The sequence below is a fragment of the Heloderma suspectum genome, chromosome 6, assembly GCF_057233095.1.
Source record: "Heloderma suspectum isolate Gila_16-S chromosome 6, 16-S_ref, whole genome shotgun sequence".
NCBI classification, from domain to species: Eukaryota; Metazoa; Chordata; class Lepidosauria; order Squamata; family Helodermatidae; genus Heloderma; species Heloderma suspectum.
Window position 1 is genome coordinate 52,706,045 of NC_139463.1, and position 27,418 is coordinate 52,733,462.

At 47.5% G+C, this 27,418-nt stretch overlaps 1 protein-coding gene across 1 annotated transcript in view; it reads right to left on the reverse strand.

Annotated features, from left to right (window-relative positions):
• Positions 1-1,154: 1,154 nt before the first annotated feature.
• The window catches only part of PLCD3 (phospholipase C delta 3), a 107,061-nt gene continuing 80,797 nt past the window's right edge, over positions 1,155-27,418 (reverse strand). Inside the window, 5 exon segments of the mRNA XM_084804292.1 lie at positions 1,155-1,204; positions 1,207-1,236; positions 22,431-22,580; positions 23,336-23,471; positions 25,996-26,174. Coding sequence (XP_084660418.1) covers positions 1,155-1,204; positions 1,207-1,236; positions 22,431-22,580; positions 23,336-23,471; positions 25,996-26,174 — 545 coding nt within the window.

Genomic DNA, 27,418 nt, shown 5'->3' on the forward strand with positions numbered 1-27,418 from the left:
CGTCATCTCTTCTTGTTCCTGATAATACCTAGTAACCAACATGCATCACATTATCATTGCCTTGCAACTTCCCCCTCTCCCACTCCACAAGGAGAGGGCATAATCTCCATTTTGTATTAGCAGGTGTTACCAGAGGCGCGAAGAGGAGATGTAGGGCTGATGCTTCTGGTTGCAACCACAGGAAAGGAGTGGAGAAAGGAGAGGAGAGGAGACAAAACAAAGGAGAGGAGAGGTGCAGCAGGCAGAATCAATGAGTGAGTCATAGAGATGATGCATCATGCTAATGGCTTACAGAATGAAAAATGGTCGGATACATTCACTACACGGAAAGATCACTGTTCAATTGGGAAACACGGGGGGCTGCCTGACACACATCATCAGCTTCTTTTTGCTGGGGGGATGGCGTGTCTGTGTCAGCAGCAAGGCAGGCACTCCAGGCAGGCACTGGCAGGAAAGCAGGCAGGGAGGCAGGGAGGGAACAGACCTGGGAGACTAGGAGGCATAATGGAGATGGAGTACTTCAGGATCAATACCCCCAGTAATAAAGTTAGCCAGTCCGTCCGTCCAATTGGGGGGAAAAATTAGCACAGCAACAACTCAACACTCCTCAATACTGTATACAAATCCTGCGCAGATGTAGCTGAAAGTGTGCAGTTCAGAGATTTAAAAGTGCACAAATTCGAGGCTTTGTGCGCACACATCCCCTTTTGCGCATATTAATCGCCGAGTCAAAAAAAGAATCGGCAAAGCTGCAACCGGTTCGTGGGGGCGATCGCTGGTGATCGGCCATCACTGACTGCTTCGACAAACAGGACGGGAGGTGAGCAGCGGGGAGTTCTCCCATCCCTAGTTGGAACGTTCTCCCAGCGCTAAGTCCTGTTCATAAGCAGCATGCTATGAGTCAGTATGTGGTTGCTGCTGCTTGGCTTTTTTGTCCTCAATAACACAGAGATTCTTCAATGTTCTGGCAAGTAGGAGTCTTCCAGCAAGGGTGCCCCTGTTTCAGCTCAGACCATGGGGCTGGATCACACCACTTCCTCCATGTGGTTCAGATGCACACATTTGGTTCAATAGTGGATAGTATTCAGAATTTGCACAGCTCCTCATTCATTCTGCTGTGGGTTGATCAGAACTGGATTCTTGTTTGCACTCTTTCACATCTTCTTGCATTTGACATGCACGAAAAGTTTGGCTGGGGACAAAGATCCCTGGAGAGCAGGTGGATATGGCGGTAACCTGAGAAGAAAGTGGCAGAGGAAAATCCAGTCTGGCAGGGGGAAGGAGGGGTGCCCTCCAACCTATTGATCAGTGCATACCTTGCTACAGAACATGGGCTCCTTTTACCATTGCCCTGCTTCAGCACACAGCCACCTCTGTGCTGGAGTAGGTCAGAAAGTATCAATAGTGGATGGTATTATTATTATTATTATTAATACCCACCTTTTTCCCAATACTGGGACTCAAGGAGGCTTTACAACATTAAAAACTTGTACAGTTAAAACATATAAATAGACATATACAAAAGTTAAAAGTATAAATCATCAGTAATATTAAAATTGTATAAAATATCAGAATTTAAAAAGACAACAACAATAGTACCACTCCATCATATGCTCACAGGTCCAGACAATCTATCCCCAAAGTCCTGCCGGAACAAAATTTTTTTGCCTGCTTGCGGAAACATACCAAGGAGGGTGCCACTCTCACCTCCCTGGCAAGGGAGTTCCAGAGCCTTGGGGCAGCCACCGGGAAGGCCCTCTCCCGTGTTCCCCCCAGGCAAGCCTGTGATGGTGGCGGGACCGTGAGAAGGGCCTCCCCTGAAGATCTCAGGGCACAAGCGGCTCACAGGGGAGAATACGGCCTTTCAGATACCCTGGCCCGAGCCGTATGGGGCTTTATTGGTCATGGCCAGCACGTTGAATTGTGCCCAGAACAGACTGGGAGCCAGTGGAGCTGTTTTCGCAGGGGGCTGGTATGCTCCCTGTAGCCAGCCCCAGCCAGCAGTCTGGCAGCGGCTCTTTGAAGCAGCTGAAGTTTCCGAGCACTCTTCGGGGGCAGCCCCACGTACAGCGCGCTACAGCAAACCAAACAGGATGTGACTAAGGCGTGTGACACTGTGGCCAAGTCAGACATCTGAAGGGACGGGCGCAGCTGGCGCACTGGTTTTAACTGTGCAAATGCACTCCTGGCCACCGCTGAAACCTGGGCCTCCAAGCTCAGGGCTGCATCCAGAAGTACACCCAAGCTGCGAACCTGTCTTCAGGAGGAGCCTAACTCCATCCAGCACAAGCTGGATCCGTATTCCCTGATCTTGTGTTCGACTGACCAGGAGCACCTCTGTCTTGTCTGGATGAAGCCTCAATTTGTTTGCCCTCATCCAGTCCATCACTGCCGACAGACACCAGTTTAGCACTGCAACAGCTTCCTTGGAATTAGATGGAAAGGAAAAGTAGAGTTGGGTTTCATCAGCATACTGGTGACACCGAACCCCCAAACTCCGGACAACCTCTCCCAGTGGTTTCATGTGTATGTTAAATAGCACCAGGGACAAAACGGAACCCTGAGGGACTCCACAGGCCAATGGCCAGGGAGGCGAACAGAAGTGCCCCAGCACCACCTTCTGGGTCCGCCCCTCCGAGAGGCAATGGAGCCGCTGCAAAACAGTGCCTCCACGTCCCTTCCCAGTGAGGCGGCCCAGAAGGATACCATGGCTGATAGTACCGAAAGCCGCTGAGAGGTCCAGCAGAACCAACAGGGACACACTCCCCCGTCTAGTTCCCGGCGTAGGTCATCCACCAAGGCGACCAAAGCTGTTTCTGTTCCATTACCGGGTCTGAAGCCAGACTGAAATGGATTTAGATAATCTGTCTCATCCGGGAATCCCTGGAGTTGGGAGGCCACCGTGCACACCAATATCTTGCCCAGGAATGGAATACTGGGGACTGGCTGATAATTATCCAATATGGTGGGGATCAGGATGGGCTTTGTTAACAGAGGTCTCACCTTCAGGCAGGCTGGAACTCTGCCTTGACCAAGGGAGGCATTAACCACCCCACTCACCCACTTGGCCAGCATCTCTGGCTACTTTTATGAGCCTGGGAGGGCAAGGATCTAGAACGCTGGATCCTGTCCACATCCTCAGGCTGTACAAATTGAAAAGTATCCGACAACACTGGATGAGCAGGGGCCAAGGTTACATCCATTGGGTCTGTATCAACGATAGCATCCAATTCAGAGTGGATCCGAGTGATTTTGTCTGCAAAGCGCCGAGCAAATTGCTCACAGTGGGCTGTCGAGAGGTTTAAATTCTTGCAGGCTAGTGAATAAAAGACCCCTGACCACTCGAAACAGCTCCGCTGGACGGCTCTTTGCAGATGCGCTAGTGGCAGAAAAAAGTATTTTCTTTGCTGCCCGTATTGCTGCAGAGGAGGCCTTCAAATAGGCTCTAGCTCATGTTCGATCGGACTGACTCTGAGTTTTCTGCCAACGCCGCTGTAGTCGTCTTCTCACTCATTTCATCGCCGCCAGCTCCCTAGAAAACCAGGGTGCTGATGTGGCTCCACTTCGTGAGAGAGGACGCTCAGGAGCAATTCTGTCCACGGCCCTGGTCATTTCTCCATTCCAGAGATCAGCCAGGGCTTCAACAGAATCGCCTGCCGAGGCAACAGGAAAATCCCCAAGAGCCGTCAGGAAACCATTCAGATCCATCAGCCTCCTGGGGCGGACCATCTTAATCGGCCCTCCACCCCTGCAGAGGTTCCGAGTACCAGCTAAACCCCACCAGGTAGTGGTCTGTCCATGACAACGGAACTATAGAGAGTTCCTCCACTCTCAGATCACTATCACCCCATCCAGCACAGAAAACGAGGTCCAGAGTGTGCTCAATAGCATGGGTGGGGCCAGATACCTTTTGGGACAGGCCCATGGTTGCCATCGCGGACATGAAGTCTTGAGCCGCTCCTGAGAGGGCAGCCTCAGCATGGATGTTGAAATCCCCCAGCACAACAAGCCGAGGGGCCTCCAACATCAACCCCGAGTCTACCCCAGCTAGCTCAGGAAGGGGGACTGTTGAGCAGTGGGGTGGATGGGACACCAACAGAATCCCTATTCTGTCCTGGGCACCCACCCTCAAGTACGCACACTCGAACCCCGCAGACTGTGGGGCAGGGCACCTGGTCAGGAGGATCGAATCCCGACAGACCACTGCCACTCCACCTCCTGGCCCCCAGGCCTTGCCTGCTGCTGGACAGAGAACCCTGGAGGGCAGAGCTGAGAGGGGTGACCCCAGCTTCATCCAACCAGATCTCTGTAACGCAGGCCAGGTCGGCATGCTCACCCCGGATCAAGCCCTGGATAGCTGCTGTTTTAGCATTCATCGACCTGGCGTTAGGCAGCAGCAGTTTTCACCCAGGGGTCTGTTGCCAGGGCCATCGAGGTTATTTTAGTGGGGGATGGTTTAGGGACAGTCAGCCCCCGCTGTTCCACAGGCAGGCATGTGGAGCCGGCACCGCGCATGCTCCCTTGCACCGGGCCACTGGAGCCGCTTGCTCCACAGGCGCATTTCAGCAGCAGACCTGCTCTCTGACTGGAGCACACGGGGGCTGGCGGCGGTTCTGAGCGGTGGCGCCGTTGGGTCATTCTAGACCCTGGTTTTTATGCCCCCCGCCAGACGCTCTGGTGCCCTACTCCCCTCCCCCTTGCTCCCACAGGTGAACATGTTACAGCTGCAATCCTACATCCACTGACCAGGGAGCAAGGAAGCCCCAGTGAAATAAATGGGGCTCGCTTCTGAGTAGGAATGTACAGGATTGCTTTGTTAAGTGATATACTCGGATCCTATGCGTATTTACTCAGAAGGAAGTTCACTGTGTTCAACAGAGCTTATTTGAAGGTTTTCCTCTATTTCCCCTGGAGTCAGCTTGTCCCAGTTCCTGTCATTTCTCGGGAAACTTGCCCTGCTAGAATGTAACAGTGCATGTCCGCACATGCAAGCGTGCGAGCAGGCAGAGACACCACAAGGGGAAGTGGCGGTGGGGAGGCACTGCTGGGCTATAAATCCCTCCCCCTTCTAGGCTGTGGCAACTGAGCCCATGATGGTGCTGCAGGCGTCTTCTGGGAGAAAGGGCTTTTGCTCTGCAGTTCCCATACCGTAATTCCTTAAGAGCCTGTAACCTCCTACCCATAGAAGGGATGGGAGTGAAAAGAAGGGGTAGTACTATCCCCAAATCGCTTGAGTTTCCACCTAGAACCTTTAAATAAGAAAGTTTAGACTCATTCAGCTTAACTAAAATGTACTCCCCAGTCAAGCATCCCCCGCACCCCAATTAAACTCAGACCATTCTGCAACCAAGGGAAGGACCTAACAGTTCTTCTTTGTGGCCTCTATGCATCACACATTTGAGGAATTCAGGAAGTTTCTATAGCGGAGGAAGTTCTGGAGGGACCCCCCCATCCCAATGTGCACGTCCCTAGCAGGTTCCCGCTTATTCCCCGTTCTCTTTCAAAGACCACTGCATGCACCTCGTACAGAGCGTCTCTGTTTGCTGTTTCAAAGCATTTCAAAGCTGACATTGTCTTCTTTCTTTCTTTCTTCTTTCTTACTATAAAGCATTTCGCTCTGTCTCCTTATATTTTTATTTTCCTTCAATTTTTCTGCGACGTTCGAGGTCGCCCTCACGGGGGTCTGGCCCTCAGGGCCCCCCTCCAAAGTGCGGGGCAACGCTGCCGCCCTCGGACGGGCACCCCCTCTGCCTGTCCGGCCCGCAAAGGGCGCGTCGTCCGGGCTTGCCCTCGCTACGAAGCCTTCTCCACGCAAGCGAGAGGAAGCTGCTTGGATCGGCCAAAAGCGGCGCTTTGGAGAAGGGCGCTGCGATCGGTGGAGGAGCCAAAGGTGTGCCAAGCCCGCCAGGCCCGCCTCACACGAGCCGCCTGCTGCGCAGGGGCCCGCTCTGGTGTCAGGATGGCCATCCCCTCGGCATCTCCCTCTCTGGATACACAAGACCCAGGCCGACAGGCAGCGCTCACGCTGGCAGGCGGACTGGCAGGAAGGCGGAGGCCTCTGCGCAGGCCAGTCTGTCTTCTTCACATGCGAGAAGGCAGAGGAGGACTCCCAAGGAGCCGCATGGCCCTGCCTGGGATCGCGCGTCAGGCCCCTCGGGTCTCTGCGACTCTGCGCAGGCGCCTGTGGCCGACAGCAGTCCGTGCAGGCCATCGGCCAGCACCCCGATGCGGGAGGCAGAGCCAGCCGCCCGGCTCACACCAGTCGGGAGCAAGTGCGACCGCTGGTCTCAGCCGCGTCTCCCGCTGCTCCGCCCACGCCTGCCGCTTGGATGCGGCCACCTGTGCCGTGTCACCAGTGCTACTCCCGCCCCCCCGCCAAGGCAAGGGGGGAGCCCGTCCCGGGAACATCGACATCGGAGGGTGAGAGCCAGGACCCACCTCCGGCAGGCCCAATCCCTTGGCCACCTCCTCATTATGGCTTAGAAGGCAACGCACGGGCTGTGGCCAGCGCCCCTCTTGCCAGGGGCAGTCTGGTCGCCGGCATCAACTACCAGGGGTCACGCCCCCCGTTCTTACGAGTGGAGCTGATGCTGGGTGCGGTCTAGATCCCATTCCCAGAGTGGTACCATCGCTCAACACGGGGCGTGTGGTGCAGGAGACCCCAGGACTGGGTCGGCCGCTGTAATGAGCCGTACAGCCAGTGCCGCCCTCGCCATCTTGGTCCTCTCCGTCGGGAAGAAAGTCGGTACCGCCGACATCCATGGGCTACGGTGTTGAGACGCCCAGGCCAACCAGTCGCTCCTCGCCCTTTGGCGCCATCAGTACCACCTGTTCAGCGGCCGCTCCTCTGCGTTTAGAGGAAATTATAAATGCAATAATTAAAATGAACACTGGGAAATCACCCAGTCCGGATGAATTCCCAACTGAGTGGTATAAAACATTCTCCAGTTTTTTAGCCCCCAAAATTGTACTGCCTCTATATGCATATTTTTGAGGCAAACTCCCTTTCTTCATTGTTAAATGATGCTTATATTACTGTGATTCCTAATCCTGGCAAGGATCATACCTATTGTGCTAACTATCGACCTATATCATTGATTAATGTAGATATCAAAGTATTAACAGCAATCTTGTCCGATAGATTGCAACAAGTTATGGTCACATTGGTTAGACTGGACCAGGTGGGATTTATTAAAAACTGGCAGGGGGCTGATAATCTTAGATTAGTCCTCGATCTAGTCACTTTAAACTCTTAGTGTTTAAAGAACTGACCAGGCCACCATCATTTCCTTGGATGCAGAAAAGGCCTTTGACAAAATTCATTGGAAATTTATTTTTGCCACATTGACTAATTTCGGTTTTCATTTAGAATTTTTGAAATGGATAAAAAATTTATACTCAGCTCCAAGAGTGAGAGTAACGACTGTTTATTTTCAGTTTTTTTTTAGTTGGGCAAGGCACTAGACAAGGTTGTCCACTCTCCCCATTGATACTCAACTTATGCTTGGAACCCCTGGCATGTTCTATTAGACAAAATAGTAGAATTCATGAGTTTGTCCGTTTTGGCTTAGAATTTAAAATTAGCCTTTATGCTGCTGTTCTTTTGTTGTTTGTCTTGAAACTCGTCGTCAGTTCCAGCTTGGATGAAATTGATTAATACCTTTGGTGAATTGTCTGGCTATTCAATTAATTGGTCAAAGTTGGAAATTATGCTGATTGGAGATAGGGTATACTCTAGTGTATTAGCCAATTGGCAATTTCGACAGTGCCCAGAGTCTATTACTTATTTGGGAATAATTATCCCTAGAGTTATATCTCAAATGATTGGATTAAATATAAATAAGTTGATTAATGATATTTCATGAGATTCAGATAGATGGGCATCTTTAAAGCTGAGTTAATGGGTTAACGTTAATACACTTAAGATGAATACTGTACCTTGAATTATTTATGTTATATGTGGTATCCCCATATTTATACCTGGCAAATATTTCCAAAAACTTAATGCTCTGTTTTGTAAATTCTTTTGGGTTTCCTTTCCACCAAGAATATCTTTGAGAAGGATGCAACTTCCGATTAATGAAGGTGTTTGGTTTGGTTTTCTGGATCTTGCTACATACCATCGGGCTTATTTGCTGACCTGTACTAAATTTTGGTCTTTTCCACCCAGATTTGATTTTCCACCTTGATCAGTGTTGGAATCTTCTTGTCTGGAGCCTCTCTTTCAATGGATTGATATTTAATAATAATAGATTAATGATATTAATGATATTTAATGGATTAATGATATTTAATAATAAATTAATGATATTTATTCACCCATGGAGGACAGGCGACATGCCAGATGACTGGAGGAGGGGTAATGTTGCCCCTATCTTCAAAAAGGGTAAAAAGGAGGAACCTGGGAACTACAGACCAGTCAGTCTGACATCAATCCCTGGGAAAATTCTGGAGCAGATCATAAAGCAATCCATCTGGAAGCACCTTGACAACAATGCCGTGATTACTCGAAGCCAACATGGATTTGTTAACAACAAATCCTACCACACGAATCTGATCTCATTTTTTGATCAAGTAACCTCCCTTGTGGACTGTGGGAATGCTGTACACATAATATACCTCGACTTCAGCAAAGCTTTCGACAAAGTGCCCCATGATATCCTGATGAGCAAACTAGCTCAAAGTGGGCTAGATGAAACAACGATCCGGTGGATCCACAGTTGGCTACAGAATCGGACTCAAAGAGTGCTTCTCAATGGGATCTTCTCAAACTAGGGAGAGTAACGAGTGGGGTACCGCAGGGCTCAGTCCTGGGTCTAGTGCTCTTCAACATTTTTATTAATGACTTGGAGGAGGTGGTGCAGGGAATGCCGATTGAATTTGCAGATGACACAAAATTGGGCAGGATAGCTAATAATTTGGAAGACAGAAACAAAATTCAACATGATCTTGATTGGCTGGAGCACTGGGCAGAAAACAACAGAATGCAATTTAATAGGGATAAATGCCTATTTATCCAGACCCCAGGACTGGGTCGGCCGCTGTAATGAGCCGTACAGCCAGTGCCGCCCTCGCCATCTTGGTCCTCTCCGTCGGGAAGAAAGTCGGTACCGCCGACATCCATGGGCTACGGTGTTGAGACGCCCAGGCCAACCAGTCGCTCCTCGCCCTTTGGCGCCATCAGTACCACCTGTTCAGCGGCCGCTGCCAGTTCGGCAGAGATTCAGCCCGCCTTGCCGTGTGTCCAGCACCCACGGACGACCCAGCAACAGAACGTGTTGCCAGCCCTGCTGCAGCCGCCGTCCTTACTGCCTTCCGGTGCCCTGCTCGACAGGGGCGGCGCTCAGTCGCCCCCTGCAGAAGCGAGGGAGAAGCGCCTCCCCCTTTGGGGGAGACTCCAGTCTGGAACGGAAGGTTACCAGCCAGACACGACGCCTCAGTCTTCCTGCCCCCTCTCCATCTCCTTCCCCGCCAGGCGCGATCGATGAAGCCATGTCGCCGTTGGAGGACCTGGAACAGTTTTTCTAACCAGGTTCTCAGAATGGCACGGGCTTTGGGGCTAAAGACTCAGCAAGTAGCTTCCACGGTGCAAGACCCCGTTTTTGACCTCGTAAAGGCGGAGTCTTTCAGACCTGTGGCCATTCCTCTGCTCCCTGCACTAGAGGAAACCATGGAAAGCCCCCTCCACTGTGCCACCGATACGTAAGCGCCTGGAGGGTATGTGCTGCTTGCAAGAGGCCAATACCGAGTGCCTCTTCAAACATCCAGCCCTAAATTCGATGGTTGTTGAAGCCGCACAGGGCAGGGCCCACAAGGTGCTTTCCTTTCCAACTGACAAGGAGGGCAGACACCTGGATATATTCAGGAGGAGACTATATTCCTCCACAGCGGTCGGCCTTAAAATATCGAACTACCAGGTGGCAATGTTGGGGTACCAGCTATGGCTATGGGACAAAGTAGGCTGTCTTCTTAAGCATCTTCTGAATGACAAGGAGGAGCAGGTCACCTCTTCCAACTGGAGGCTCTGAAGCTGTCCAGGCAGCAAATAAATACACTGCACCACCAAGATGATTGCAACTCAAAGGTGCTAGTTGTATCCGTAACCCTACGTTTCTTCCACAGGAAACCAGAAACCATATTGAAGTGGGGATGGGCAAGGCTTGATCAACACAAAACTGACGGTGCGCTCAACTTGGTACAGAAGGCCCGTACCACTGTGCGTCATATGGGTTTTATGTCGCAGCAACTTCCCAGGCAACGGAGCTGATTTCAGTCATCTGCCTCTCAGTACCAACTTCATCAGCAAGCTACAGCACAACATCACCAACAACCATCACAGGCGGATCAGTCGGGGAACTCATTCCCAACTTCAAAATTCCGCAATTATTGCTGGAAACCCGACAGCAGGAGTAAGTGGCACCTTTGTCTCACTTCTTGCCATCCTTCCTCAACTTGTGGCCTGCTTACCATCCGGCGTGGCGCAACATCACATCAGACTCCTGGGTGCCTGCAACAGTCCGGAGGGGCTACCAGATCGAGTTCGATACCCTCCCTCCTCTTGGTAATGCTGGTGACTGTGCCATCCTCGGTCCTCCATACTGAAGTTCAGACCCTCCTCAAGAAATAATCCAGCCCCTGTAAAAAGCTGTGGTCTGATCTGTATAACCAACAAAACCACCTAGTGTACATATAAGAGAACCAGAAAAAAATGGTGGATTTCACCATAGTCTGGAACAGCCTTTCTAGACACCATCCTTCAAAATAGCTGCTGCCAAATTTTAACTCCACTTATTTCAGCTCCTAGAACACTTACAGATGTCATCCTGGTGTCTAAATATATGTTTTGGGTGTTAAGGAATTCAATTATAAGGTTATTACATTCATATGGATGTTATATTTTATGTTATTTATTAAATAAAAATTGTCATAAACCAACTAAGTCATTACTTACATAAAGAATTGCCATGTCAGAGGGCTATAAACTACAAGAAACCAGTTTATAAGCCATCTCTACCAGATAATTTCATTGTTGAGGAAAACCTGATTTGCCTTAACACAGCACAGCGACACAGAATCATATAATAGTAGGGTTGGAAGGAGCCTATAAGACCATCGAGTCCAACCCTCTGCTCAATGCAGGTATCCAAGTCAAAGCATCCCTGACAGGTAGCTGTCCAGCCTCATCTTGAATGCCTCCAGTGTGGGAGAGCCCACCACCTCCCTAGGTCATTGGTTCCATTGTCATATTGCTCTAACAGGAAATTTTTGCTGATGTTCAGCCGGAATCTGGCTTCCTGTCCCTTGAGCCCATGATTCCTTGTCCTGCACCCTGGGATGATCGAGAAGAGATCCTGGCCTTCCTCTCTGTGACAACCTTTCAAGTCCTTGAGGAGCGCTATCCTATCTCCCCTTTTATCCTTCTCAAAGCTAAACATGTCCAGTTCTTTCAGTCTCTCTTCATACAGCTTTGTTTCCAGTCCCCTGATCATCTTTGTTGCCCTCCTCTGAACCCTCTCCAGTTGGTCTGCATCCTTCTTAAAGTGTGCGCCCAGAACTGGACACAGTACTCCAGATGAGGCCTAACCAGCGCTGAGTAGAGGGGACATGCTGAAACTGAGTTTGCAGCTTGGTTCAACATGGAATTTCTTAAGAAATAATGAAGTTGTTCCAACATGGGCTGGATGTCCCATGTATCAATGGCAACATCGCCTGTCATGACAGTGGGATTCCTTCCAAAACCAGTTACAGATCATGCAACAGTTTGCTTAGCTTTTAAATACTTACAGAATGTTCATTCACAACTAAAACAGCCAGCTTTGCCAGTATTCTCAGATGAGGGTGTGCTCCATATAATTGCGGATATTGTAATGAGTAACCCATCAGAGTTTCCTGACATCATTCCAATGCTTGGCACATTCCATTGTGCAAAAATTGTCATGCATATTAAAGTGCATGGCAGCGGTGCATGGGATGCACTAATAGTGTGCAAAGTGTTTGGGGTAAAGACTTCAGAATCAGTAATGAATGGAAGCCATTATTACAGATCCCTTAAGGGATTCCTTATTCATGAAGAAGTGATATATAAGATGAAATGGATGGCATTTGGAAATGTAGCGCCAAAGGAAAATACACTGAGACTATCAAGCAAGCAGAGAAAATTGCTTTTTTCAACAAAGTATGTAACAACATGCCCAGCCTAATTTAACAAACTTTTATCTGGGATGTCAGAGTTGTATGATAACTTCAACCAATTCTCTAGTGATTGTGCCAGGAAATCTGAGATGTGTAGATACTGGGATACCTTCCTTGAACTAGTAAACCTGCTGAAGTTTCTAATAGCAGCCGACAGAGACAGAGATGGAGACTGGGATAGCCACTTTCGAGCTATTCAAAGTATTCTACCTATGTTCCATGAATTTTACAGTATAAGCTACTTATGGCATGCATCATGGTTGCCGGAAAAAATGAGAATGTTACCAGCAGGTCATCCTGAAGGGTGTCTGAAGGATGCTACAGGCCATTTTGTAGTCCAAGAAAGCTACTGGCCATTCCGTCCTGTGTCACCTGACATGAAACTTGAGCAAACGATACAGAGATCTCAAAAGAGCTCAGAAGGGATAACCAGACAGGCGAGACAACAGATGTATGTCACTGAATGGGAGCTGATGTATCGTGAGGTGCTAGCAATGAGCAAGTCTTTCCAAGAAAGAATTGGTGCTAACAGTACCGGCTGTAGGGAGACAACTGTTTATTTACCTTCCGATGTGTTATTGTCTGTTACCATTCTCTGTGAATTCATGATCAGCAGAGGCAATCCATACGAAATATCCAGTCAAACACAACTACATTATTTCATCACCCAATAGTGCATACCTGGAGAGATTGCTGTCCATCTCATGAAACTAAAAGAACATAGTGAAGGTTACATAATATTTTGATCATAGCAAATTGCCATGACCTATGTTATGGGCCAAATATTGATTCTCCGGCTATGTTTCATTATTGTTTTGTTAAACTGATTGATATTGCTTATGATTATTTGATTGTGGGTGGGGACTTTAATGAGGTTTTAGATCCTTTGTTAGATAGGAGTACATCTTCTCCTAAGACCCAATCTGTTGTGAGACTGGTTTACATGATGAAATATGGTTTAACTGATGCTTGGAGAATTTTACATCCTGCTGACAAGAGAATATACTTTTATTTCACTCATTCACCATAATTGCTTTAGATTAGACTATTTTTTGATCTCTACTTCTTTAGTATGTCAAATTAAAGATTGCAAGATTGACACATTGGTAGTGTCGTATCATGCCCCAATGTGTTTTGGAATTGCAATTTTCTGACACTCCTAGGACCCCTGGTCTTTGGTGCTTTCATGTTTCTCTTCTCAATGATGAGAAGTTTAAAACCCAGATATTAGCTGAACTAACAGAGTATTTTAATACTAATGAGAGCATGGCAGGTTCATGTGCTGTTGAGTGGGAGGCCAGTAAAGCTTTTATAAGGGTCCGAATTATTTCTTATGCTTCTTATCGAAAGAAACTTAAAAAAACTCAACTGACGTTTTTAAATAAAAAGCTGAAATCTCTTATAACTCAGTTTGCCACTTCCCCTACTGCACAACTATATCAAGAGCTGCAGAACACTAAGCATGAGCTGAATAATATTCTTTCACAGCAGGCAGAATTTGCTCTGACTTGTCTACGACAGAAATATTGGAAAAATAGTGAATGTCCTAGTAAGATCCTTGCACATCGTCTTAAACAGCATCAACATCAACAAGTCAATTTAGCTATTAAAGATGAAAATGGCAAAGTATATCTCTCTCCTACAGACATAAACTCACAATTTTTAAAGTTTTATTCTGATCTTTATGGTACCAATAGGAAGATATCACAGCAAGATATGAATGCTTTTTTTCTCAGATCAATCTTCCATGTTTAGATTCTTCACAACAACTGCTCCTTTTAGCTCCTCTGCGTTTAGAGGAAATTATAAATGCAATAATTAAAATGAACACTGGGAAATCACCCAGTCCGGATGAATTCCCAACTGAGTGGTATAAAACATTCTCCAGTTTTTTAGCCCCCAAAATTGTACTGCCTCTATATGCATATTTTTGAGGCAAACTCCCTTTCTTCATTGTTAAATGATGCTTATATTACTGTGATTCCTAATCCTGGCAAGGATCATACCTATTGTGCTAACTATCGACCTATATCATTGATTAATGTAGATATCAAAGTATTAACAGCAATCTTGTCCGATAGATTGCAACAAGTTATGGTCACATTGGTTAGACTGGACCAGGTGGGATTTATTAAAAACTGGCAGGGGGCTGATAATCTTAGATTAGTCCTCGATCTAGTCACTTTAAACTCTTAGTGTTTAAAGAACTGACCAGGCCACCATCATTTCCTTGGATGCAGAAAAGGCCTTTGACAAAATTCATTGGAAATTTATTTTTGCCACATTGACTAATTTCGGTTTTCATTTAGAATTTTTGAAATGGATAAAAAATTTATACTCAGCTCCAAGAGTGAGAGTAACGACTGTTTATTTTCAGTTTTTTTTTAGTTGGGCAAGGCACTAGACAAGGTTGTCCACTCTCCCCATTGATACTCAACTTATGCTTGGAACCCCTGGCATGTTCTATTAGACAAAATAGTAGAATTCATGAGTTTGTCCGTTTTGGCTTAGAATTTAAAATTAGCCTTTATGCTGCTGTTCTTTTGTTGTTTGTCTTGAAACTCGTCGTCAGTTCCAGCTTGGATGAAATTGATTAATACCTTTGGTGAATTGTCTGGCTATTCAATTAATTGGTCAAAGTTGGAAATTATGCTGATTGGAGATAGGGTATACTCTAGTGTATTAGCCAATTGGCAATTTCGACAGTGCCCAGAGTCTATTACTTATTTGGGAATAATTATCCCTAGAGTTATATCTCAAATGATTGGATTAAATATAAATAAGTTGATTAATGATATTTCATGAGATTCAGATAGATGGGCATCTTTAAAGCTGAGTTAATGGGTTAACGTTAATACACTTAAGATGAATACTGTACCTTGAATTATTTATGTTATATGTGGTATCCCCATATTTATACCTGGCAAATATTTCCAAAAACTTAATGCTCTGTTTTGTAAATTCTTTTGGGTTTCCTTTCCACCAAGAATATCTTTGAGAAGGATGCAACTTCCGATTAATGAAGGTGTTTGGTTTGGTTTTCTGGATCTTGCTACATACCATCGGGCTTATTTGCTGACCTGTACTAAATTTTGGTCTTTTCCACCCAGATTTGATTTTCCACCTTGATCAGTGTTGGAATCTTCTTGTCTGGAGCCTCTCTTTCAATGGATTGATATTTAATAATAATAGATTAATGATATTAATGATATTTAATGGATTAATGATATTTAATAATAAATTAATGATATTTATTCACCCATGGAGGACAGGCGACATGCCAGATGACTGGAGGAGGGGTAATGTTGCCCCTATCTTCAAAAAGGGTAAAAAGGAGGAACCTGGGAACTACAGACCAGTCAGTCTGACATCAATCCCTGGGAAAATTCTGGAGCAGATCATAAAGCAATCCATCTGGAAGCACCTTGACAACAATGCCGTGATTACTCGAAGCCAACATGGATTTGTTAACAACAAATCCTACCACACGAATCTGATCTCATTTTTTGATCAAGTAACCTCCCTTGTGGACTGTGGGAATGCTGTACACATAATATACCTCGACTTCAGCAAAGCTTTCGACAAAGTGCCCCATGATATCCTGATGAGCAAACTAGCTCAAAGTGGGCTAGATGAAACAACGATCCGGTGGATCCACAGTTGGCTACAGAATCGGACTCAAAGAGTGCTTCTCAATGGGATCTTCTCAAACTAGGGAGAGTAACGAGTGGGGTACCGCAGGGCTCAGTCCTGGGTCTAGTGCTCTTCAACATTTTTATTAATGACTTGGAGGAGGTGGTGCAGGGAATGCCGATTGAATTTGCAGATGACACAAAATTGGGCAGGATAGCTAATAATTTGGAAGACAGAAACAAAATTCAACATGATCTTGATTGGCTGGAGCACTGGGCAGAAAACAACAGAATGCAATTTAATAGGGATAAATGCCAAGTTCTGCACCTAGGAAAAAGAAACCAAATGCACACTTCCAAGATGGGGGATACGTGGCTCAACAACACTACAAGCAAGAAGGGTCTTGGAATTGTTGTCGATCACAAGCTGAATATGAGGCAACAATGTGATGTGGCTGCAAAAAAGGCAAATTCTCTTTTGGGCTGCATTAATAGAAGCATCGCTTCCAAATCCCGGGAAGTACTCGTTCCCCTCTACTCAGCACTGGTTAGGCCTCATCTGGACTACTGTGTCCAGTTCTGGGCACCACACTTTCAGAAGGATGCAGACAAGCTGGAGAGGGTTCAGAGGAGGGCAACAAAGATGATCAGGGGACTGGAAACAAAGCCCTATGAAGAGAGACTGAAAGAACTGGGCATGTTTAGCCTTGAGAAGGATAAAGGGGGAGATAGGAAAGCGCTCCTCAAGGATTTGAAAGGTTGTCACAGAGAAGAAGGCCAGGATCTCTTCTCGATCATCCCAGAGTACAGGACATGGAATAATGAGCTCAAGTGACAGGAAGCCAGATTCCGGCTGAACATCAGCAAAAACATCCTGACTGTTAGAGCAATACGACAATGGAACCAATGACCTAGGGAGGTGGTGGGCTCTCCCACACTGGAGGCATTCAAGATGAGGCTGGACAGCCATCTGTTGGGGATGCTCTGTCTTGGATTCCTGCATTAAGCAGAGGGTTGGACTCGATGGCTTTGTAGGCCCCTTCCAACCCTACTATTCTATGAGTCTATGATTCTATGGATGGCATTAGGTTCTCAGCATATTAAGACAGATAGAGCTCCTCCCACAAACTTGGCGGTTAGAGATGTGTGGAGTATAATGTCACACCAGTTACAGTTTGACCCATTTTCCCCATGCCAAATTGACTTTATGGGGAAATCCAGATTTACGAATTGGAAATAAAATGTTTCTGTGGTGGACCTGGACAGATGTTACCCTGTATCAGTTATTGGGTGTTGATGATGAGTTTTTTCCCATTTTCAACTTTGCAAGATAAATTTGATTTGCCTGCTACAGTCGAATGGCAGTATTTGCAATTGAAACATTTGTTAGTATCTAGATTTGGTCCTGCTGCTTTTACTGATTCAGAGTCTCCTTTGCTACAGGAAGCAGTTATTGAAGCTGACCAGATATACTGACCCACGAGTCATGTTTACAAATACTTATTATCAATGAATAAATATGATACGTGTGGTCTACAGCAGGATTGGAACAGGGAATTGGAATGTCCTGTTTTCTCTAATCAATCAACTGCCGTTTTGGAGTCTGTATTGGATATTTCTATGGATCTTCAGTCATGCCTTATTCAGCAACAACTTTTGTTTCGGGTCTATTGGATACCACAACATCTGTTTAATAAAGGCTTGTCAAACTTGGCTAATTGTTGGAGGTGTAATGCAGTTAACACTTCTCTTATTCACATGTTTTGGAAATGCCCAACAGTTGCCTCCTTTTGGGAGGAAGTTATTATACAGACAAATTTTGTATTGGAAAGCTCTTTAATATTTGCTGATGTAATGTTCTCTTACATTCCAAAAAGCAGGTAAGTAATTTAACACATGGTCAGTGTAAATGGATCTTTTGCACCCTTTTGGTTGCTAAAAGACTGATACTACGATACTGGAAGGATAAAAGCTCACCGCCTATAATGCAATGGATTGAAGACTTAATGCTAGCAACCTTTGAAAGACTGGTATATAGGCTTAACTTGCAAATGGACTTATACTTGGATATCTATTCTGCTTTTACTGAAGTTTATGGGTAACCTATTCTTTTCCTCTTTTTTCTCCCTAGAATATTGTAATACTTGAAACTGAGGACTTTAGAATATATTGTTATATTTTTACAGTTTTTGGTTTTGTTATGTTTGTTTGTTTTGTTTAGTTAAAACTCACGTTAAAAATTGATTTAAAAAACATTTCAAAACAAATGGTTTGTGAAGATAACTAAAAAACTTTTGGATGTCAGTACAAAGGTGAAACTACCAACAATGGGGAGGGAAAGAACAGTGCCTATTCCAAAATCAAAGCCTACACTAGGTTACCAAAAAAAGATATCGCTGCCACTGAAAGAAGTGTACATATAGCTAAAGGGGAGAAAGTATGAAGGATATTTTACAACATGATCTATTGCCACCAAATACACTGTTGGATGGCAATGGCTCTCCCACTAAACCAGTAACGCATCTTCTGTTGGCTGAGCTTCAGAAGCAACTGGAGCCGTTAGATTAGATTACTGCTTTCAACAACGTGACATCATGGAAACTGCTGTTAATATAGATTTTAGATCACAAGTTTGCCAGCTGAGAACAAAAGGTATGAAAGTATTTAAAAATGCCTTTGACAAACTCTGGGCAAATGCAACACAGTACCAAAGAGTAGACAGAGCAGACTTTGTGTTTGAGAGCTACATTGAGCAGACTCTTAAAGAGGGAGAACGATAACGACGAAAGACTGCCGATCCAATTGAACTGATGGAGACAGAATGTGATACCCCTGTTCCCATTCAGATGGGCAGGTTCTGGTCTTCCCAAAACAAAAAATGAGATGCTCCAATTGGCTACCAGTAGTTGTTTAATTGACAGTGCAGAAGTGATGACTATGTTATGGCATTAAGTGGAACCATGACAGGAAACAATGATTAGAGATGCACGTATAGTTCGAAAACCTGCTCTGAACTTCAGATCTCTGTTGAAGAAGCAGATGCTAGAATGATAATCCATCTGTCCCATGCGGTTCAGTCAGGAATGAAATGCTTCATAGTATTATCAAATGACAGTGATGTAGCTGTACTCCTCTTTTGATATATATTTGAACTATTCACAAACAGTTTGAAAGAAATGTGGATAAAAGTAGGAGTGAAGGACAAAGTGTTCACAAACTTCACAAACTTGTATCTCTTCACAAACTTGCAAAGCATCTTGGAACTACGCTGTGCAGTCTTCTAATTAAGGCACATATTATTACAGGCTGTATGTCACAAGCAAGTTAGAAACAAAGCCTTGAAAGCAGTACAAGAAAAGTTTCTGCTTGGTTTTGCAGGAGAAAGTACTCTGCCTCAGGAAACACTTGACGAAGTGGAGGATATCTAGTTAAGGTTTTACATCCATACAGTGTAAGACATTTGATGACCTTTGATATTCACTGTAGATGCACCAACACATATCAGAACCTTCATCTTTCTCAGTTAGAAATGGACATTGGAGAAGATGCTCTTTTATTTTTCAGGCATACTTAACTCTTTCCAGTGAACACTTTACTTACGAAGCTCTACAACAAACAGGCTTTGGATGGTACAAAACATCAAGTGGTATTTGAAAGCCTGAACTCTGTCTCAACATGATGCCTTCTCAAGTACTTGTACAGTGCACAACATCCTGCAACAGAGTGGACCGAGGATCCCCTGGATCGCTGCCAGAGCCGAAGGAGCCGCCCTTTCCTCCGTACTGCAGTGGGACACGACCTGCCTCCGCTGCACGTCAGCTGGCCACTCGCCCCTATGTGTGATGCACAGAGACCGCGAAGAGGAGAGACAGGCTGCTCCCTGGGACTGCAGTTCTTCGAGTGGTCGTCTGTGCATCCACACAGCCCCCCGCCGTCCTCTCTTCGGTGTCATACTCCAGTTCCATGTTGGGCACCGAAGGTATTTTTGTGTGTAAATTTCTCTCAGTTACGAGCCTGCAATGCCAGTCTCAGGGAACTGAGGGAATAAGCGGGAACCTGCTAGGGGCATGCGCACTGGGGCAGTGGGGGAGGGGCTCCGGCCCAAACCTCCTCAGCTATAGAAGCTTCCCAAATCGAGGCTCTGAGCGGGCACAGAGGCCATACATGTGAATGCACAGATGACCACTCAAGGAACTCCACTTACAGAGAACCACAGGCTAGATTTTCAAGCACCCACAGCTTGAGCCCATGAATACTTTTCAGAGGTCAGTTCTGCTACTGAGTTCAGTGGCACTTGCTCCCAAGCGTGCACACATTGCTTCACAACCCTCCTTCTCCAGAGGATGAAGGATCACGCTGCAGGGACAAAACATCAAGTGGAATGGAAATCTCTGCTCACACCTCTGCGGAACAAGGGGCGGGTGGGGGGAGGCTGACTCGCCAGCACAAAAGAAATCACCCAGAATTTACCATTGTCACCCACACACCGCTTGGCATTACGGGGAGTGAAGGGCGTTTCTAAAAAAATTATCATTTATTTTTCCATTCATATCCTGCCTTTTCCCTCTTGCAAGGAACCCAAGGTGGCCCGCGCGGTTCTCCTCCTCTCCATTTTATCCTCGTAAGGTTAACGAGATTAGGCTGAGAGCCAGCGACTGGCCCAAAGCGAGCTTCATGGCCGAATGAGAACTAGAACCCAGATTGCCCCAAGCTTGGTCCAGCCCTTTAACCACCACACCACACTGGCTCTGAGAAGGGATTAGCCTGGGCCTCCCTTTTTCCCTTCTGCTGGACGGCTCAGCAACTCTTCTTCTCTTTTCCAGCTGCTGGTTCAAAGTTTCAGCATTACATCCAAATGCAGCCATTACTGAATCACTTTGATCCCTCCCACCTTCATCAAAGGGTTAAATTTTGCAGAGGAATCCTGTTTTGTTTGTTTGTTTGCTTTTTGGAAAATATTTTTAAAATAATGAGTTTGGCAGGAAAAATGATTTAGTTTTCTATTCTGTTTTCCTCGGTCTGTTCATTCAGATTAGGGAGAAGGAGACAATTTGTACTAGAAAGGAACCAAATCTGAAATACTGAATTTCTGTTTGCAGATTTGTATACCTCAAATGTCATAAGAGCTTGGTACTGGAATGTCAGGAGTGGGGAGAGAAATCAAATATCAGGGATAAAACTCTGAGTAGGCATCCAAACAACACTGTGGCCAAGACCTGAAATGCATGAGACGCTGAAGGTTTTGTGCATTCGTGACTATTTCACATTTCACAACAGAGGTGGGCTGGTTTGCTTCAGCGCTTGGTTGGTATCCCTTTATTTTCCATGCCAACATTTCCTTGCTCCTTAACGTTATTTTAGGGTTCTCTCGTCCTCCTGCGTAACTTGCAGAAGTTCTTGTCCAATTTGGGAAAAGCTGCAGCCCTGCTCTCTGCTGTGATTCACCCCGCTGCCCTCTGGGAGGGGGGAGACAGGGATCCTCTGCATGTGACCTTCCTTTCTCCCCACTTCCCAACCCTCGTCTCCCTCCTCTCCCCTCTTCCTCTTCCACACCACCCCGCCCTCTCTTCCGCCACCTCCCTGTGCGCTTTCACTCCTCCTACCCCAGCACTCGCTCAGAGCCGTCCTCCATGTTTCCAGGCAGGCAGCGCCACCGTTCGCGCCCGTTCCCCATCTTGAACGTTTGGAGGTGCCTGGGCATGCTGCGGGGCAAAGCTGCCGCCCCGCCTGGCAGGGGGACTGCACCAGTATGCCTCCGGCCCCGCGCAGCCACCTAGAGCAGCCTTCCCAACCTGGTGCCCTTCAAATGCCCTGGACCACGACTCCCATCAGACCCATTTGTCAGGACTGCTAAGAGTTGTCACCGAAAACATCCGGAGGGTCCAAGATGCAGAAGGCTGATCTACAGGGTCTATGGAGAAACCAGCATGCCGGGCGCGACGACCTGCCTCCGGAGCGCGCCTGGCTGCTCTAGAAGTTAAAGGGAGGGAGAAAAGAAAGAAAAGGTGTTGCTGGCGGGGGGTGGGGGCGGAGTGTGGCGGGGGGAGAGCAAGTGGAATGCCAGGAGGAGGGGCGGCGAGGCTGCAGTGGGGGTCCCAGCAGTGCGGGGGCCCGGACCTCCACCCTGACGCCTGTCCCTAGGTGCGCCACTGGTTCAGGACTGCCTCCAGGGCAGCTCCAGTGAGTCGGTGGCGCCGTCTGGGGGGAGAAAGGGCACAGACTAAACTCTCTCCCTTCCAGCCATTTAATAAGAGCCCACAAAGCTGAAAGTAGAACCTGCGCCAGGGTACATCTACATGCACACAAAACACGCCAGAGACGGGGCCTGGCAACTCCAGCATGGCTGGGGGACCTCCACCTTGCCAGGCAGCCCGCCTGGGAGAGCGCTGCGCCCCCTGGCCATCCTGCATCAGGGTGATGAAGCCCTGTGAGGGTGGAAGGGGGGACTGGCATGTTGGGGCCCATGCCAGTAGTGGGGGGGGGGCTGCCCCGACATGCTTTTCTGGAGCCAGTTCAGCCCGCAGGCCAGAAAACATTCCGCAGTGTGGATCACCCAGCCAGCAGTTCACACCTGAGCTCTGCTGATCCTGGAAGAGGAACACTCACCTTCCCTTAGGCTTGGCAGCGGCAGAGTGAACTGTCCCACAAAGTCATTGGGAGAAGTTGTGTCATAATCCTCAGCTACAAAGCGCACCAGGGCCAGCTCTGGAACCCGTACCTGGAATGTCAGTGTCTCATTCCAACATTGATTGAATCCTGCAGCAGGGAAAACCCAAGAAGTAGAACTTTAAGGGGAAAATACTGTGGAAAGGCCTCACTTATTGCCCTGAAACAAGATTCCAGAATAATACGTAAACCGTATGGACTAGAAACTTGCTTTTAAAAAAATAAAATTAAAAACTTGGGAGATTCTCAGCTGACTTGTGCACCCAAGTCTACGTCTTGTCCTTCTGCACCACACACCCTTGAATATGACTGTCAGTCTCAGAAGCAATGTTGTACATGCTGCAAGTAAAATGACAGCTGTCTGGATCAGGTTCTGTGATATCTATCAGTGCAAAGTCTTGCAGCCAAACTTGAGGCTGCCAGTGTCTGGATAGAAGGAGCTGCCTCACCTTGCATCAGACCGTCAGTCTATCATTGGTTGCTGTAGGTTGGGCTCTAAGACAGGAGTAGGAGTCCTGGTGCCCTCCAGATGTTTTGGACTACATCTCCCATTAACCCTTGGTCATGGGCTGATGGGAGCTGGAGTCCACAACCTCTGAGGGGCACTAGGTTGCCTACCTCTGCTGTAAGACTTTGCACTGATTCTAACTGGAAGCAGCTCTCTGGAACCTCACGCAGAGTACCTCCTCGGCCACTGCTGATGTGGAGACGCTGTGCTTGCCCCTGGACCCCCGCAGGCAAAGTCTCTCCCTCTCTCTCTCTCCACTAGGGCTGGAGTCCAACAATGGGAGGGTCCAGGCTCCCTATTCCTGCACTCTTTCCTCCACCGCTAAGCTCTGCCTCACCATTGTTCAAGCGGTACTCAGTCTGCTTCTTGCAGCAGTCGGCAGGAACTCCGTGGATCTCAATGCGCATGAAGGGGTCCACGATGGAAGAGTTCTTCTATTTGTTCAGTTTTGGTAGCTGCTGAGCTGTGATCACCTGACCAGTGGGGGGGGAGAAAAGTTCAGAGCCGTGATCGTCACTCTCTTTTCAAGCCAGAGCCACTTTGACTCCAGGCCACTTGGGGGCCTCTCCTAGGCTGGGGGGGGGGGGCACAGACTCAGCTGGGGGACTTTCATCAGCCAGGCAATGCCTCAGTCAGCCCGTCCCCAGCCAGGTAAATTCCAACAGGGCCAGTTGGTCTTTGGATTGGTGTGGCTCTTTCTCCCGTCACCGAGAGAGTGTTCTGCTCTACTCAGTGCTGCAAAATCTGAGAGTACGACCATGGGCTTCTTCACACAATGCTTTTATCCTGCTACTGAGATGACTCTGTCACGGAGGTTTGCAGGCTCTTTACAGGACGCCGTGACCCTCCAGGGTGTCTCCTGCCATTCCCCCAGCCTATCCCATGTTTTCCCCAAACAGAAAATACGTGGTATTTTTTCCAGCCCACGGAACAGGAGCGCCACCATGACCTCCCTGTGAAATTCTCCAATAGCGGTAGAAACCAGCTGTGGGCGTTTGCTTCAGTTGTGGGGGCACGGTCAGGATGATGAAGACACGGAGAAGGGGCTGCAGGGCTGCAGGCAGACTGAGCAGGCGTGAGAGCTTATGCCCGCTCCCTTCCTTGCGAGGAGGTTTGAGGGCAACTCCTGCCTCTGCTCAAGTCTTGCTGAGGAAGGGAAGACTTGTGCCCACCCCCCACGCCAGTGATTTCCCCTTTGCTTCAAGGCCCCCCCGCCAGCCAAGCTGCCCAGATCTGGGCTGCAGCACAGCACACTGCCCGCTCAGCGACAGCAGCGCCAGACGGCACCAAAGAAGTGCACTGCTCTCCAGCCACGTGCCTGCTGGAGCACATTTCTCGACTGGAGGGAGAAGAGGGCAAAATGAGGGCAAAACTGCAATGAGGGGAGACAGGCCTGATCCCCCACCCCACCAAGCTCAGAATCAGTGTCCTCTGTTGATTCAGAGCGCCCCATTAAGTTCAATGGGGCTTACTCCCAAGTAAGTGTGCTGAGGGGTGCAGACTTACAGCGTGTTAGTCCCCATCCACCAGTAATGTGCAAGGGGAGGGAAAGGGGCAGGAACCAGGGAGGAATTATCGCTACACCCCGAGCGGCATCACCACCCCCGTGAGAAGGCAAGAAATGAAAAATAATGCGATGGGGACAGCCATCTAACGAGAACGATCCAGTCCTGCACTGATACTGGATGGGGAAAGAACCGGCATCAATGTGGAGTTCTCCACCCATGTGATGGAGCCCCACATTTCTCTCTCTCTCTCTCTCTCTCTCTCTCATCTGTGCTTTCAATTTCCGCTCCGGCACCTGCCCAGTGCACACGCACAGCCAGCCCAGCAGTTTCTCTTTGCCTCTTGGGCTCCTCCCCCCACACAACCAATTACCAGACTGCTCCTGCATCCCCCCCCACTTCACAGGTCTCCCGTCTCCCCACCCTGAAGCCTCCTCAGGTAGCCCAGATCACAGCAGCCAGCCCACCGCTAAAGCACACAATAAGGCGAAGCTAGAAACTCCTTGCGGAGAGAGAGCAGGAGCAACTGCAGGGGCAGGGGGGAGCTCCTGAGCGTGCGGCGGAGCGCTGTCGGCACCCCCCAGGCCTTGTGGTGAAGGACACTGGTCCAGAGAGCCCCCTTCCCCTTTGACAGGAAAATGCATGTCTGCACCATCCCACAGCCCTTGAAAACTAACAGGAAATAAAAGAAAACGCGGTCAAGTGTTGGCCGAACATTTAAAGAGACTTCCCCAATGCAAAATTAACCTGTATCAGCTGAACGATGATCAGAGTTCAGGGTGGCCAGATGCAAAAGGGACAGAGCTCCTGCGCCTTTGACAGCTGTGCAGAAGAGGGAATTTCGGCAGGTGTGTAGGCTGTCATGCCAGCTACACCTGCTGCAACTTCCTCCTCTACTCCACTATTAAAAGAGCAAGAGCCCTGTTCTCTTTTGCACCTAGCTACACTATCAATGCTAAATGCACTTTGCATTAAGAGAAAATTATAATTCTGCACCCAGGCAATCCAGTTTCCATACCAAGGAAAATGGCAACCTGTTTAAAACAATGCAAAGTAGATTTGCGTAATTTCTCTTACTTTACTAACATATTCTTCAATTTGTGTTATCTCACATAATTTATTCTGGCAGGGACAAGGACACTGAAGTCCCGCTCCCAAGCTCAGAACGTTTTGTTCAGCCCCCAATCCAGCTTCTGGGATTTCAGCCAGCAATTGTCACATACTTTCAAGCGTACCTTTGCAGCCATGAGGGATAGGAACTTATTTTAAAAAACAAGCTGAATTGTGCACACGCTACCATGCTCTGCGCTCCTTCTGGGCCCAGCAAAATTACAGTATGTATGCAGCCCTAACCAAGTCCATGAAAAGCCAGTCCAAACGACAGTGTCCAATAGCACTTCTGGCTCAGTCTGACCTGTTTCAGATTTATATACACCTAAGCAGAAAAATGTGGACAGTCTAGTACACACAAGCATTCTGCGTGTCACTGTACCTTGATGGTGAGGGCAACGGGGCGCTGGCCAGTCCCCCGACCTGCAGCCTCGGGATCAAAGGCACTCTGGCTGCTGCGCAGGAAAGCTGGTTTCAGCACATAGCCACAACGGCCGTTCACCAAGAAGCGCCCATCATTCAAATCCATCTTTGCCCCTGGCGTTTGGAAATTAAGCGCCACTACAAAGCGGGCACCGGAAGAAAGCAGATTACATGTACTGGTCCTAGGCAGGAAACTTGAATTCCATGATGGTGCAATGTTGTACACCTTTGTATCTAGACTATTTGCAAATTCAGAACAGGCTTGAACAGTAAGGAATGACAGTAGGAGGGAGCTGGGGCAGGGCAAAGAGAACCACGGCCAACATGCTACCAGTGGAAATGCAAAACCAGGTAATTTGCTCCCAGAACAGAATGTAATTTAAATTATTTTGTGTTTTTCATATATTTTGCATAACTTCCTTTTTGAAGCATGTTGTCCCTATTTCTTGGCTCAGAACCCATCTTTACCACTTACCACCCAAGAACGTTCTAAAATATTTTGAATCCCCCACCCCCACCCCAAAAGAAGCAAATAAAATAAATGATGCAGGTGCACGCAAACACTTGCATGTTAGACATTGCTGAAGTGCTGGATAAATCTATGATCTTGTGCACAGGACATGCAAGAGCTGGAATCTGAGTTATCTACTTGTTTGGTTAAATGCCTTAATTGGGCCTGGGGGTGCTCTGGTGCTATAAAAACTTAGAATTCTTCACCCAGGCAATCCAAATTGTACACTAAGAAAACTGCTGTACTCTGTATAAATTATGCAAAAGTTCACGATTTATTCTGCTGTTTTACACAATTGAGGCTATTTTTTTGCTGGCCATTGAGGCTCTGCCCCCAACCACGGAAACATTGGTCAGTGAAGTCTGGAGTGGGGAAGGGGGCCTCATCCCCAGACTTCCACACTAAAAGAATAGGGACCATTTTTGGAGCTTCTGGCTAAACGTATTCTGGGGGCAAGGCATGGTGTTCATTGGCCAGTGGGCTTAGTTGTACTCCCCCCTCCATGCTTTTACTGCACCCATGGAGGAAATTGTCTTAGTAGGAATTGCCCACACTTTCAAACTCCTCTTTACACTCAAAAGGGCTAGAAACTTTCTGTTTCAAATATGAAAACTGAGTTTCTCCAGAAGATGATTTCTGTGCCCACCACCACATTCTGTGCTTTTTCTGAGCAATTAGCATACTTCTTGTAAGTTATAATCTGTGTATCTGCTTTGTATGCATTTTACGCTTTCCTGATGCAGCACATTCGTGAATGTCATTCATCTGCGGGGGCTTGATATATGTAGAAAGTGCTTTGTGACAGAAAACATGTAAACACAATTCTCCTCTACTGAGAATTTTGACCCTGGGAGAAGATATCACTAGTGTG